We start from the raw sequence: 16,211 nt of genomic DNA on the forward strand, positions 1-16,211 counted from the left end.
GAGAGATTAATCGTTTTAAATGAGATTTATATTGAAAAGATAAATGTAAGACTCTTTATTATTCATCTTTTTAGAGACAATTATAATTTGGTCATTATCGTTCTACTTTGGTGGAAACGATAATACTCATAGTTGTTTTATCTCCTTAATTTACAAAGAATTAACTTCAAATGGTGAAACTAGCAAATCATGTAACAAGAAGCAATTTAGCACTGTACCTTTGGGTATCAACATTCTTCATGGGCGGATATACACATCTACTATTGCACTCTGTATGAATTTGAAACATAATGACCTACCTTATGTAGAATCGTTGTTTCAAAAAGTCACACACAATCATAATATCAAATATTTAGTATGGTTCAAAGAATCATCAATCAACACAACTCATATCACTTTGGTGAATACATGAGTCAGTTAATCAAGATTTTTTACCGCAAACATATTTGTATTATGGAGCATGTTCATGCATACATAATAATGCATATATATGCATGACGAAACATATATTATATCATCAAAAATACTAATTCATGCTTCAACTTATATATACAAATAAAACTTGATGAAAACACATCACAAATATCATGAATTTAGTCATAATTCATGCTTAAAATATTATGCATAACTTTAAATAATATAAAACGCATGTATTAGACATGCATGAGTTATGCTTCCTTAACATTAAACACTTATAAAGCATAAAAAATAACAAAAACATATTCTTATGGGTAAAACTCAAGAACTTTAAACTAGAACCAATCTAAAAATACTCTGGACCCATTTGAAACGACAGTGAATCAATCATCTAAAGATCTGAACCGGTTCTCAAACTTATGAATCGATCTAAAACATGAACAAAAGCTCATAAAATCCTATAAACGAATGAAAAAATTCTTGTTCTTTCACGGATTCATGAAAATAGGGTCTCTACAACCTAGAACCGATGAAAAACCAATCAAAAATGGCTTCAAACTGGTCCTAAAAAGCGTCGTATCGATCATAAAATGGTTCAAGTGTAAATAGTAAACAAACCCTTTTCCAAATCTTATTTGATCCAGTCTGGATCCATTTTCAATGGATCTCATATTGGATCCCTCAGTTCGGATCTAATGTGGATCCAAACCCATAATGATGATTGGGTCTTGGGTTAGATCCAATGATCCAAACTTAGATCCATATTCAATTTTGATCCATAACAGGACCCGAGTCAGGTCCAGAAACCATACCCAGGTCCGGTTGGATCTGAATCTTGACCCGATCTAACCGGATCAGTCCATGAATCTGAGTTGATCTTTCCAATTATGAAGGTTGCTCAACAGTTGGCCACTATTAGTAACTAAAATCATTTCTTTCTCATCTCCATCTCAAGTAATTCAGTTAGAAGTGAATATACAAAGAGGTTGTTTTTTCAATTTGTTATTTACTTCTAAAGTAGATTTTAACACCATAGTAGTTGTAGTGCTGTCAATAGGTCTGATACCTGACCCATTGTGGTGCACCCAAACTTGCCCAGATAACATAGTCAGGTTCCAGTTATGTTTGGGTTAAAAAATGAATGCCCAGACCCGGCCTTACAATCTAAAGTCTTTAAAACGTGTATCTTTACTTAAAAACATATACAGCTTGTTTGTCTTGGTGGGTTTAAGTCTTCATGATTGTAACAATATGGAAGCTTAAAGGATGAAAAAGATCCATCGTGATGATCCAATAAAGGATTTCCTGCAGTGAGGGAGGATGGATCCATCATGACTTGGTAGAGCAGCTATACAGGCATGTTTTTAGCATTAAGTCTTCATGACTGTAACAATTTGTCTATAACATTGTACATGTGTTCATTCTACCATTTGTTTGAGTTCCTTGTGTTTCTGTTTGGTTGTTAAGAATTTAAGTTGGTGCAGGTTACTGCAAAAGATATGGAAGCTTTCAGGATGAAAAGGATCCATCGTGATGATCCAGTGAAGGATTTCCGGTACTGAGGGAGGATGGACCCATCATGACTTGGTAGAGCAGCTATACAGACATGTCTTTAGCATTAAGCTTAAATCAACAATGAAAACTATTTTTATGTATGATAACACCCAATTGTGGTTTCAACTCAACTACAATGGGTGCCATGCAACGTGCTTGTGTTTTTTTGCAAGTGAACACTCATCGATCAAGATATCTCGGAGCAAACATGGCCTATGAACTAAACCAACCTACTCAAACCATTTCCTTGAGGATTGCCTTCACTCAACAGAAGTTGTGTCTTTTGGCCACACATTTGGCTGATGCCTTACATCAAGTGTAGGGATGGTAGTTGATCGGGACCGGGGCGGCAGACAAGGTCTTGATCCCTGCCCCGTCTCAAAATTCTGCCCTCCATCTCTGTCTCCATCCTTGCATGGGGTTTTGATTTTAATCTCCATTCCTGGCTCCATCCTCGTTTCATGTCCTCCATCCCCGGTCCAAATGGGGCAAGGCGGGGTGGGCCCCCATTTCCCCTCAGTCCACTACCATCCCTAATTAAGTGGGCATGCAAGAAATGTAACTCATTCACATTACCAATTTTATAAACTAAGGAAGTTTGTGTTTTTGTTTTTGTGACACTCATCAGTTGTTGTCCAGTTGGCTAATAAAATGTATATATGTCCTTTCCATTTCTTCTACTTTAACTTGTCTTTTTTAGTTTTTTCATTGTATTTTTGTGGTGTTTATATATGATGAGTCATGTTGTTGCTTTGTGTGAAATGATGTCCAATTGCTTGAGTCCGCACTACGAGTTCTTTTCGGGCTCTGTTTGGGAGCTTAAAGTCGAAGGGAGTTTATGAATTTGTAGTAGTGGAAGTCCTGGAATTGACAACTACCATCTTTAGGAGGTGGTAGTTACTAAATCCAATTTTTGAGTTCAAATACGAAAGAGCCTTGAGCTGGTTTAACCTCATTTCTCATTTCCTTGAAGTACCTTCTCAACACCATCCTCCCTCACCACAGTATTTTGACCAAATTTAAACCCATATCCTCGACTCCCATCTCAAGTATCGGCTCCCAAACAGAGCCTTAGGCTGGTCACACTGTTGGACAGGTGTGGCATGTGGCTTGATCTACACTAATGCAGATGTGAGATGTTGCTTGGTTTGTAGACTATATGCCTTTGTTTTCTTTTCATTTTTTCCAGGTAAGAGTTGGCATTCTTCATTCTCCAATTCACACATCTCTTGGCGTTTCAGCAGAAGATGAGACAAAAAAATACCTGAAGCGGCCATGTTCGTCTGATAATGGCCAATGAGTGAACCCAGTCTATCGTCTTTGAGGCATTCGTCTCCTCAGCCGATCGCAACCCTTGATGAGTGCAGGCCCTCCAACGACTGTGAGCAGGATTCGAATTCCAGAATAATCAACTGTGTTGATTAGCTTCTGCACTGCACAGGGGTCTCTCATCAATACCCCTTTTATAGCATTAACCTTCATTAAAAAATCGTTAAGATAGTTGTTCCCTCCAAATGGTAAGGTTTATCTGATAGGGACACCTCTAGGAGAGTCATTATACATGGGTGACTCCAACATTCTCTCACGTGTCTCAACGGTAAACCCTTGTGCAGTGTATTCCCAACCAACCAACGCGTCTCAACGGTAAACCTATAGGAGAGTCATTATACATGGCTACCTTTATTCCCAACCAACGCGTATTCAGAAGTCAAAGACTCCTGAGTTTGGATCTTCATGTTTAATTTGTACAAACCATCATAAACATAAGCAAAACCAATGTCAATTGAATTTCTGTATATGAATAATTTGGAGTTTTCAAATTTAAAACAATATCCAAATTTATCCAACCTTGAATTTAAAATTAATTTTTTACTATATGATGGAACATAAAAAATATCATGAAAATCCAAATCTACATATGTATCTAAAGTGATCTTGCAGGTTCCAACACCCTTCACATGCGAACACATCTTGTTCCCCAAATAGATGTTCTTCTCATGCATTGTTGGTTTCCTTCTATTCAAGAACGACTGCAAACAGTTGACAATATGAATAGTAGCACCGAAGTCAATCCACCAGCTATCTTTAGGAATATGTAATAAATTATATTCATGAGAAACAAATGACAAGTTACCTTTATTTTCTAACCATTTCTTGTACTTTATGCAATTTATCGTCTTGTGTTCCTTCTTCTTGCAAAAGAAGCACTTTAGTAGAGCAGAATCCGGTTGCTTGCTTTGAGATGACTTTTCTCCTGCTGACTTCTTCCTAGCATTTTTCTTAAATGCATTTTTCTTTGGTCCTACCTTTGACCCATGAGAAGCCACATGTGCACTTTGCACATTCTCTCCTTTCAATCTTTCTTCTTCCTCAACACACTTGAACATAAGTTCATTGAACATTCATTCATCATTATGTGTATTGTAAGAGATCTTAAAAAAACCATATTTCATAGATAGGGATGCCAAAATTAAATGTAATAGAAATGAGTTAGAAATGGTCAGCTTCATGTCATTCAATTGGGACACTAGGTTTCTCATTTTCAAAATATGCTGGTGAATATTACCTCCTCCAAAATACTTCATAGATATGATTTTTGACATTAGGATATTGGCCCTGACCTTATTCGAACTGACAAATTGTGTTTCAATGGCACTAAAGAATTCCTTCATTGTCCTGCATTGTAGGATAACACTGCGAATATTCTTAGCCACCTTAGATTACAAAAGCAACATATTAAGTCTCTTTCAGTGCTCACACTTTTTAAAAGCATTTTTTTTTGTTCAGCAGTGCTTTGATCTGTTAGGGCAGCAGACTCATTATTTCTTAAGGCCAAATCCAAATCTATATACCCTAATGTGAAAAGGTCAATTTCTTTCCAATCACTAAAACTAAATCCATCAAGAAAAGTGATAGTACTTGAACCATCTAAAATCACAAAACCAGAAACTGCATGGCAAAAGACATGTATCAAAAGGAAGCATATATGAGACAAGCTTAATGAAAAAAATAATAAATAAAAGGCCCTTGATATTCTTATTTTTGGGCGAGTGTAGGGGGTCATCAAAGTCCTACTTTGCTAAGAGTTCTGACACGCGTAATCACTACGCCTACCGACCATAGCTGAAAAACTTAAAGCTCATGTGAAGTCAGACCATCAACACATGACACCTTTGGATACACATGCGCAATGTATCTCAACACACTTACTTTATTTTACCCTACTTAAATTTCAAACATGATGAAACTCCCTTTGGGTCGCTTCATCGTTTCATGAATTTAAGTACACCATTAATATTGGATAAAATATATGATAGAATAAAAATTGACAACATGCATGCATCCAGTTACTTTGCTAATATGAATTAACTAAGTTATCTAACTATCCTTGATTCCAATATCAATCATACATAATGCATGCATAATTATAAATAAAATGCATGAACAATAACAAAAACAAACTCAAATGGGTAAAACCTAGGGTCCTTAAGATGGAATCGGTCTGAAACAACCCTCAAACGGTCATCCAAGGGTCTGAACCTTATGAACTGATGCCAAGTATGAACAAAAGTTCATATATAAAACCCTATAACCGTATACCAAAATCTTTGTATCTTCATATATTTATGAAAACAGTGTTTTAGTATCTCAAAACCGGTAAAAACTGGAAAGAATTGGTCAAAAATAGCTCTGAACTAGTCCCGAAAAGGGCAGTATCAGTTCCTTATCTGGTTCAGGCCAAATAGTGTATGGACTTTGCCAAAGCATGGGTCTGACCCGGTTCAAACAGGATCCAGATTTGACCCAGTCTGAAATGTACCAGGGTCGGATTCGATCCAAACTGGACCCGGGTCTGACCCGATCTGAAATGGACCCGGGTTTGACCCGATCTGAATTGGATTCAAGTCTGACTCGGTCGTACCTTTACCCAGGTCTAACCCGGTCCAAAATGGACCTGAATCCTTTTAGATTAGAGCCAGACCCGAAACCATTATCGGTCTGAGTCTGATCTAATGGAAACGACAGACCCAATCCACCCAAAATGGGTTTGGATCGGGCCTGTCACCGGGTCAGAAAGTCAGTCCCTATCCGGATATTCGGTAAAAAACAGAAACCCGAGGCTTTCTGTTTATAATTTTTGAGAGACTGAAATGGTTTCTCTCTGTCTTCGTCACCCCCACGTTGCCTGTCGATGACAGACACCGGTGGCTGACCGAAAAGCTGCCAGTGGCAGCAACCCACGATGGACTCTGGCGATTATTCTCACTCTGTCCGACGGTAGAGGGGAACAAGAAGGGGGCTCGTGTGACACTGGACAAATCATGACATCGGTGAAATGACCACCGAAGACCACCTCTTCCCGGTGACACACCCACGGTATTCGGCAGTCGTTGACCACGATCGATCCATCAACAGACCCTGGTGTTGACAAAAATCTCTGCAATCCGACGGTCACAGGACAGAGAAAGTTTTTTTTTGAATGCCGCATGTCGCTGGATGACGACATCCTGCAGCAACCCCGGCACCGGTAGACCATCCTGCAACCCAACGACGGAGGTAAAATCGATCCTCTATTTATTTATTTTGAATCTGTCGGAAAACGTTGTCGCTCCATGGTGACAATCGTTAAAGTTAAGGCGACTGTTTTCAGAATACAGATGAGCCACGTCACCCCACGACAACAGGCTCAATCTGTTACAGTCACCCCGCAGCGATTGATTGCCAAAAAAATAAAAAATCAATCTTCTCATGACGACCGTCACAACCTGCGACTTACGTCGTCCCATGGCGCTAGTCACAGATAAACGCCAACAGGCTCGTGCAACGAAAATGCATGGTGTGGGCCCATAACCCAATGCTGATGTTTCAGCAAAAGATGAGACATAAAAATACATGAAGCAGTCATGTTCGTCTGATAATGGTCGATGAGTAAACTCTGTCTATCGTCTTTAAGACGTCTGTCTCCTCAGCCAGTTGCAGCCCTTGATGAGCGCAGGCCCTCGAGCGACGGTGATCAGGATCCAAATTTCAGAATAATCGACTGTGTTGATTAGATTCTGCACTCCAGAGGGGTCTCTCATCAATACCTTTTTTATAGCATTAACCTTTATTAGAAAATCGTTAAGATATTTATTTCCTCCAAATGGTAGGGTTTATCCCATAGGGACACCTCTAACAGAGTCCTTATACTTGGGTGATTCCAACAACATCTGCTCTGCTTAAGAGTTGTGTTTGTTTCACGAGAACTATTGAAGTCATTTCAGTAGTGTATTCTGCACTTCATTGTTGACGACGATTGTAATTTCTTTATCATTTTGACCTCTGATAATCATATTATGCACTTTCTTATTGGCTTCAGACTCTGCTTGGCCTTGGTGCGTCCATTGGGAGATTATCGTCAAACATGTTAACTGTCGCAGAGTGGTACAAATTGATGGGGCATCTAAAGAATCTTGGATCACTTCAATGTGGGCTGCTCAGATCTCATCCAGGCTTTTAGCACTAGCAGGCAGGTTGTTGGAAGCTCCTTATGAAGATTGGCCTTTATCTTTTAACTGCTTGCTGCTTGTAATGTACATGAAATGTTTATTTATCAAACAGTGGCAGGATTCTAACATCTATGATTGTGACCATTGCTTCGTGTTGGACATTCTTCCAATAGTTTGAGACTTGGTATGTGTATTGGCTGATGAGATAAACGTCAAAGTGAGTATTTCTACCACGACCCTACTGTAGTCTCTGGAACGCTGAAGCACAGTGTTGTGAGAGGCTTACGCCTCAGTACCTGAAGCGTACGCCTCAGAGGCGAAGCGCAAGCTCAAGGTACGAAGGCGCTGTATGAGGCCTTTGTAGGCTTGAAGCACACGCTTCACATGGGTGAAGCGCACGCTTCGCTTCTAAGGCGTGCGCTTCATGTACAACCCACGAAAATAAAAAAACACATGGGGGCGAGGGTTTCTTTTAAACCTTCATTCCCCCCCCCCCCTCTTTCCCTTTTTGTGCCTCCTCCAAACCTCTTTAAAAATCGCAGAGGGGAGGGATAGCTTTCTCAGAATCTCAGCCTGCACCTCTCTCCTCTTCGTCTCTCGCTCCCAGCACCGATGACCTCGCGTTTGACGCCTCTCAGAGGAGCCGATGTCGCCTCCTTCCACGTGTTTTGATCAACACCGTCGATGACCTCGAAGGTGCGCACCCTCTCTACCTCTGTCTTTTTCTTCTCCTTCTCCCCCCTTTCTTTTATGTTCGCCGGGAGGCCGACAGGGGGCCGGCGGCCCTTTGTTGCGCCTCTCCTCTCTCTGCATACGTCGAGGGAGCAGTAGGAGGTCAGTGGCCCCCTGCCACACCTTCCACCTCTCTCTCCCTTTTTGTTTTTGGCAGGCATGGGCTTGCCCCCTGCATCTTTTGGAATCTTGGCAAGAGATGGGAGGGGAAGGTACCTAGAGAAGAGTTTGCCGATAGCAAAAAAGATGATGACACCAACTTCAGCATCGCAAAGAATGGAGAGTTCTTGGGCTTTCTTGAACAACCCTCTCCTCTTCTTTGAGAAGGTCACTTGCCTCACTGTGATGTTGTCGATCTTCTTTATCTGGATCTTCTCCCGCGCCATTTCAGAAACCACACAAACCCCGAAAATAGAGAAAGCAAACCACCACTCTATAGAATAATAATCTGGCTATCGATGATACCAATACCACCAACAAAAGCCGTACCTCTTTTCTGAGTTGATTTGAGATTTTTTATTCATTCTCGATATTTATTAGCAGTGATGTCGTACCTCTTTTTTCTTTTTTATAGTTTTTGTTTTCTAGTTTTTTCTTTTCGTTATTTTTTTAAAAAAGAGAAGAAGATAAGTGTAAATCAGTAGAAAGAGAGAGGGAGATTTCTATTGTGATGTAGATTGTCCCGTCCGTATTTTCTTCTTTGCTGGCTTGGCAGGAAATGATATAATTACCAACGTACTAGCATTAATGCAACTACTTTATCTCTCTCTTTTTTTACAAAACTTTCTTACAATTTCAATTCCTATTATCTTAGATCACATACTTTGTTTAAAATATGTATTGATAAATAAACATATTAAATAAAAAAAATAAAAAAACATGAGAAGAAAAGCTTTTGAAAAATTTTTCCTTTACCTTTTTCTAGCATTGATCAAGATAAGCCTGTCTGTTATGAACATAGAGGAAACCAAATCCATCTAATGACTTGAGAGATATGGGTACACATGAAATGGTAGCTACCCATATAAAATTTTCATTATTTTATTAGTATTGTATATTTTATTATTTTGATCATGAAGCTTACGCTTCAACGCCTCGAGGCTTATGCCTCACTTAATAACAGGCTCAACTTCTCGCTTCGCCTCATCGCATTTAACAACCTTGCTGAAGCATACTGAGTTGAGTCCGGCGGCAAGCCTGGTCACTTGTAACAAAGTTTGAGTTTCAAAGAGTGCCTTTTTGTGTTTGTTGAAGTTGGTTTTTTACCAACGGGGCTCCACTTGTCTGGCAGGAACAGTTAGAGCACGTCACCTTGTGCTGGGATGTTGCTACATCCAATCCCAATGGTATAATTGAATAACTGGGAGGGGTCTGCCTAAACCCTACCTTTCTCTGTCGAAACAAAAAATGTTGGTTCTTTACTTTTCTTTTTCTTTTTTCTGTCAGTCTTTGAACTTGTAAAGTGGAAAGATTGAAAAGGGGGGTTGCCTATTAGATCTGTATCGGATATGGTGTGGATCTTGTTAGATTCAAAATGTTAATTCTAAAATATGCAATATAGAATCAGAACCGATGTGCTAAGGCTGAATCCAGATTTGAAACATCATATACAATAAAAATTCAACTCTTCACATGTTAAAACTGAATTCAGTTTAATTTTTGGTCTGGATTTGAATAAGTTTTTCAAATACGGATCTGAATCTGAAAAAAAAAATTGATTCAACAAGTTGGACTCTGTCCAGTGATAATGTATCGGATTTTAGATCTAATATCCAATTATGTTCAATTTGACAGCCCTTGAGCGAGTACCGACCTTACCACTTGATGGGGGTGCTGCCAAGTGCCACCCCTACTTAGGGCTGGTAAACCAACTGAGCAACTATTGGCCTGATAGTACTTGTATAGATAAAATATATATCGATTTTTATGGATAATATATATTTTGTATAATATATAAAAGAATGCATAAAATATATATATATATATATAAACAAGAATGAATAAAAAATATATACATAAAATATAAAATATATATTTTCAAGTATAATATAAATATATATATATTATGTATAAATAACATAAATTGTTCAGCTTGTCTCATTTAACTAAACACAAACATGAATTAAGTTATGAGCTTAATTCACTAATATGGGTACAGGTGATGTTTAGGTTTACGAAACAAGTGATGACAAGATGACGTGATGGTATCAAGATGATATTTTTTTCTTGACGTTTCTCTTTTGAGGATATTTTTATAATTTTTGCATTTGTTTTTTAAACTCATCTTTTGTATAAATTTTAAATTATTAAAACTGCATTTCTTTTTAATCTATTTTGTTTTGAATGTACTAAGTTTGAAATCTGTTGCGTAAAAGAAAATGTTTTACAAGTAATGCTCTCAAGGTCCGTTGACTGGTTATTTTGTAATTATCATTTTTAGCTGAATTCATAAACAAATGATTTCAAAGCTTTTAAAATTTTCTTAAAAGTTACAAGTTTAAGATTTTTTGAGGGAGCCGAGCCCAAACATGCCAGCCTTGCCCTACTAGGGCTAGAAGCATGACCAAAATGGTTTCCATCCGAAACTTGGGTGAATTCCTATATCACTATTTTTAATGTAAAAATATTAAAAAAAATCGTGTCTCATGTTTTGAAAAAAAATTGCTAACTTTCCAGTCGAGTCCGCTCGAGTCTACGAATCATTGTGATAGTAGTATCACGGGAACCCTGATTCCTCTCTTTATCCTTCGCCCTTATTTCCAGATCTCAACCCTTATTTCTGCCACCACCCATTTCCTGCCGAGAGCGAGAAAGAGAGAGAGCGAGCGATGGGTCGGGTGATCAGGGCGCAGAGGAAGGGAGCGGGGTCGGTTTTCCGGTCACACACGCACCACCGGAAGGGTCCGGCGAGGTTCCGGTCGCTGGACTTCGGGGAGCGAAACGGGTACCTGAAGGGGACGGTGACGGAGATCTTGCACGACCCAGGGAGGGGCGCCCCGCTGGCCCGCGTGACATTCCGACACCCGTTCCGGTACAAGCATCAGAAGGAGCTCTTCGTGGCCGCCGAGGGCATGTACACCGGCCAATTCGTCTACTGCGGCAAAAAGGCCACCCTCGCCGTCGGCAACGTGCTCCCCCTCCGCTCCATCCCCGAGGGTGCCGTCGTCTGCAACGTCGAGCACCACGTTGGCGACCGCGGCGTCTTAGCCCGCTCCTCCGGCGACTACGCCATCGTCATCAGCCACAATCCCGACAATGGCACCTCCAGGTCTATCGTCTCATCCGATCAGAACTGTTTTTTTTTCTCTCTTTGATATTCCTTTTATTTCTGGAATTATTATTAGGTCAATGGTCTCTTCTTCTGGTCTCATTGCGTTCGTGAGTTGTTTCCTTTCACTTGGTTAGTGAGATGGGATAAGTACGATTTTTTAATTTTCTCCGACGCTTGATATTGATCTGATCTAGGGTTATGGTTGCGATCTGTAGGGTTTTCTATGGTGTTATTGTGGGTTGGTGGTTTCAATTGACAACATAGACCGGCATTTTGGGATTTTGGTTTCCTCTTTATTGGGGATGTGATTCAGTGAAGGTTTTGGGTGCATTTAGTAGGGTTTTTTGGAACTTAATTGTGTGGTAAGTTAGGGTTTTGGATGGATGTGAGGGGTTTTTATTGAATTTTTGTATCTTATGAACCTGAATTGGGTTTGGTTATTTTCTTAGGGTTGTGTGTAGGGGGTAAGGTAACGTAAGGTAAGGTTTTGTATTGTTTTTGTCTACCGGTATTTGGGGTTATTGTGTTTGTTGTCCATGTGATCTGGTGTGATTTGTTGGGGTGCTATGCATTGATTGGATAGGCTGACTTTTGGTGATCGGCTTGGCTAGTGAGGCCGATTAATGCTTGTTGTGCACGTGACTCAGGGTTTATGTTCCTTTTTTTGTTACATAGGATTTTGATTGATTTGAAGATTCCATCCTCTGAGACTCGTTGGTATTGGTTTAACATTTATTATACGATGAATTTAGGGTTCCTGTAGAGTTAGGAAAATGTTCCAATTGTTTTGAGATTTTTTATTTAATGCTTGTTATGCATGTCACTAAGGCAGTGGTTCCGTTTTTTCAAGAGTTTATATAAATTTGAATGCTAATTTTGGTAGACATCTTGATTAATTTTGCAACTTCTACTTTAATGGGATTTGCTTGCTATAATTGGAGGTTTTATTGTTTAAGAGGAAATGAAAGCTAGGGTTTTGATTGATTTAGTGCTCTGGATAGTCGTTATTTCCAGTGGAAATTTTTGTTGAGGGTTCATCTCTGTCAATGAGAGTTCAAATTTGTCTCCTGCTTTGTGGGTTAGATAATGTCTGTTTTATTGCTGAGTTTACACAAAAAATTATATTAATCTCAAGATTTTTTTGTTTGGAGAGTTCATTTCTATATGTTCATGTAGTGTGTTAAATTGTTTGGCAATGCCTCCATTTATTTTTTAAGCACTGTAAAGCTGAAAAGCTTCAATGGCATTTATGTCACATAACCATCAACTTGAGAGTGTTTTATTTCTAACTAGTGATATTAATTAAATAATGGAAGCTCATTTGTGGAAAAGAGGATTATGGGTTATCTAGTATGTAGGCCAAGGTTGCTTTGACATACACGTGAATACATGATTCATTTATTTTCTTTTCATTTGTTTTTTTATTTTGGTAGGCAACCTGAGATTAGGCTAATGTCCAACCCATTGCGTTATATTTTTTAGTACAATTGTATGAAGCTCTATGGTGGACCTAGAAGTATCAAGTTAAACGTGATGTTGGATTGGTAACAAAGTGGAAAAAAATAATTTGGGCATGGTATGACACTAAACTGATGAATAAGATGATATTTTAGTTTGAATTATTCTCACGTTGAGTTGAAGGCCACAGTTGAATGATAATTTTGGTGCAGTAAGGTTGAGGGGGGAATGCTCTGAGAAATGATCTCTAACTTATGAAATGCTCCGCATGGTTGCCACACAAAATAGAAGGCAGTGGCACACTTTGTTCAAACATAAAATGACGAAGAAAGCCTTGTTCAATGATTCAAAATGCAAGTTATGAAAATCCTCGAAGATCTCCACAATTCACCTTTGGCATGTGTGTGTATGTGCACATGTATGCCTCTGCATACCAACACAAGGCAGAAATACTCTGAGAAAGTTGAGTATAAAGGTCAATGGTAACCTTTATACATCTATTACCTGAGTTTGAAAATTTTAACGGATGTTTGACATGCACATTGATTACTTATTGGGCTTTCATAGCACGTAAATTAATTACATCCAGTCATGATGAACTTTTTATACGATCAGGATTTGGGGACTTTTATTTAATGTTTGGATCCTTTTTTTGTTTGCGCATTTTTTGAAAAATTGTGCCATATTAAATGTTAATATGAGATGGGGACTTAATTATTTTAATAACTTTTATTTAGTGTGATTTGATTCCTGGACTTAATGAAGTATTTAAGGTTTAATGGAAGTGAAAACTTGAGTTCTAGTTGATTTAATGTTATCCGTTGTTTTGATTTCTTAGCATTCCTTTGTAGGGTTCATTTTTGGGAACAAAAAAATTGCAATTTATTTTCCATTTTAGTTTCATGCTTTAAGTTTTACATGACAGTGGTTGAAACAGAAAAAGACAACCATTGGATTCTTTTTTAGGGTTTATGAGAACCTTTTCTGTCTAGGTTTTACCGTTTTAGTATGTTAAATGAAATCAAATGCAATTTAGAAGTGTGCCTACTGCTTACTAATATATGCTTATATGGAGTGTTAATATGCTTTGATATTGCAACCATTAATTTTTTAAGCATCCAAATATTGCAAAGCTTCAGACAACGTTCATGAACAGTAGGTATCAACTTTCATGCTTTACTTCTAAGCAATGAAATTGGTGATATTGTGACAACTCATAAAAATGAGGATTACTTAGTGAGACTTGCGTTGAACTGACCTGTAAACAAACACACCTATTTTGGTGGCAATCCATCCATGGTTAGGCTAAAGTTTGGTTTCTATGCTTTATAATTGTCATGAGGTGGTATGAAGTTCTTTGTTTGCTCTAGAAATCTTTCAGTTTAACTTGGCATCATATTACTTGCGAGAGGAAAGTGTAAGTTGAGCATAATATGATAGTGATGCATGAAATGATTATCTTCGTTCACAGTTATCATGCATGGAGTTGAAGTGCATGCTAGATGGTAATTTTTGTAGTTAATCTATGTTCGGAGAAGGAATCTGTTGAGCAATGATTTTTAATGTCTGGAACTCTATGGCTAAGCATGGTTACTGCTTGAATAGATAGGGTGCAGTGTCACAAAGATGATTAAAAGGACATATGGTACAATATTTTGTGTTTCCATTGAGAACAGTATATAAGGGAGCGGGGCATTAAAGTTAATTGGCGTATACCTGAAACATAGTTAAGGAGGGTTGAACGTGGTTCAGCCATGGAAAGACTGGTGTCAGTGATTCAGGATGTGAGTTGCAAAAAATTCTCACTTGGGGTACATTTTGATTATACTTATTCAGATTTGAGATGATCTCAGATACAGATATTTCAAATAGGATGTGGGTGCTTGATTTGAGAGAGAGAGAGATGAGATTCATGAATTTGAGGTTGCTTTTGAATTTAGGTCCAAGGATTTGAGATCACATGTTTGTGAAAAACATGAATCTAGTGAAGCTGCATGCCAGATTGAATACACGGATTTGGGATTAACCTTAGCTTTATGGTTGACCCTGGCATATATGCGGGTGCACAGTTGTGTGTGAATGACACGTGCAAACAGAGTAAGGTTAACCTCCACATTTTATAACCTATGAGTTGAAAAAAATCAGGGTATTTTGAATCCCATGAATCTCTGATCCATGTATTGAATTTGGCATGGAATCTATGCTAAAATTCACGTGTTAAGCATTGGATGTCAGATTCTTGAATCGGATATTCAAAAGTAACCCCAGATTCATGAATCTTTGGCTTGAGAGGGGAGGGTGCGGTCAGAGGTATGTGAACCTCATCTCTCTCTCTCTCTCTCTGGTATTGTAACTATTGCTTTTGCTGGACCACTGGATGTTTCATGTTTGCCTTTCTTTTGAGGTTTTTCTTTTTCTTTTGCGTCAACTTCTGTTTCTATAGGTCCTTATATGTGACCCATATGCATTACTTATATGTTTTTCTTTGACCCATATGCATTATATGTTTTTCTTTCTCAAGTGTTTTCTCCTCACACTAGGATTAAGCTTCCTTCGGGTGCCAAGAAGATTGTACCAAGTGGGTGCAGAGCCATGATTGGCCAGGTAGCTGGTGGTGGTAGAACTGAGAAACCTATGCTCAAGGCAGGTAACGCTTATCACAAATACCGGGTGAAGAGAAACTGCTGGCCCAAGGTTCGTGGTGTTGCTATGAATCCAGTCGAGCATCCTCATGGTGGTGGTAACCATCAACACATTGGTCATGCCAGTACCGTCCGTCGTGATGCCCCTCCCGGCCAAAAGGTTGGTCTCATTGCTGCAAGAAGGACTGGCCGTCTCAGGGGACAGGCAGCTGCTACCGCTGCCAAGGCAGAAAAGGGTGCTTAGGATATATTTCTTGCATATTTTCTATTTTTTTCCCTGGTTTTGTAGGGTTGTTTTGTTAGGTTAGGCTATCCCTTTGGACTCACCCTTTGTGTGGTGGGTTCATTGTGGAAGTTTTGTTCCGATGTTGGACTCGTGATAAATTTTATAAAACCAGATATTGAGTATGGATTTTTGTCTGTGAAGTGTGACTTTTGGTGGGCTTTATCTAATGGTGATGCGTGTGAGGATGGCAATGATGTTCCATATTTTCGTATTTTTCAGCTTCTCTGGAATCAGTCGTTAGTGGGCATGTGCAGATGCTGATCAAAGAAAACTGCATAAGATGGCTGAGTTTTGTTTTTCTAAACTAAAAGAGCAAAGTCAAGCTTGGGTTAGGCAGATCCCTATTAGTTATACGACTATAC

The 16,211-nt window shown here is 38.8% G+C and overlaps 1 protein-coding gene across 1 annotated transcript; it reads left to right on the forward strand.

Annotated features, from left to right (window-relative positions):
* The first annotated feature begins 10,966 nt into the window (after nucleotides 1-10,966).
* LOC149830816 (large ribosomal subunit protein uL2-like) lies at nucleotides 10,967-15,989 on the forward strand. The gene is made up of 2 exons (XM_090013504.1): nucleotides 10,967-11,460; nucleotides 15,462-15,989. Exons 1-2 carry the CDS (start codon nucleotides 11,021-11,023, stop codon nucleotides 15,805-15,807), a joined length of 786 nt encoding a protein of 261 aa, XP_089869630.1. The 5' UTR covers nucleotides 10,967-11,020; the 3' UTR covers nucleotides 15,808-15,989.
* The last annotated feature ends 222 nt before the right edge of the window (nucleotides 15,990-16,211 follow it).

Source organism: Nuphar pumila, chromosome 7 (assembly GCF_984573655.1).
Source record: "Nuphar pumila chromosome 7, dmNupPumi1.hap1.1, whole genome shotgun sequence".
Taxonomy (NCBI): domain Eukaryota; kingdom Viridiplantae; phylum Streptophyta; class Magnoliopsida; order Nymphaeales; family Nymphaeaceae; genus Nuphar; species Nuphar pumila.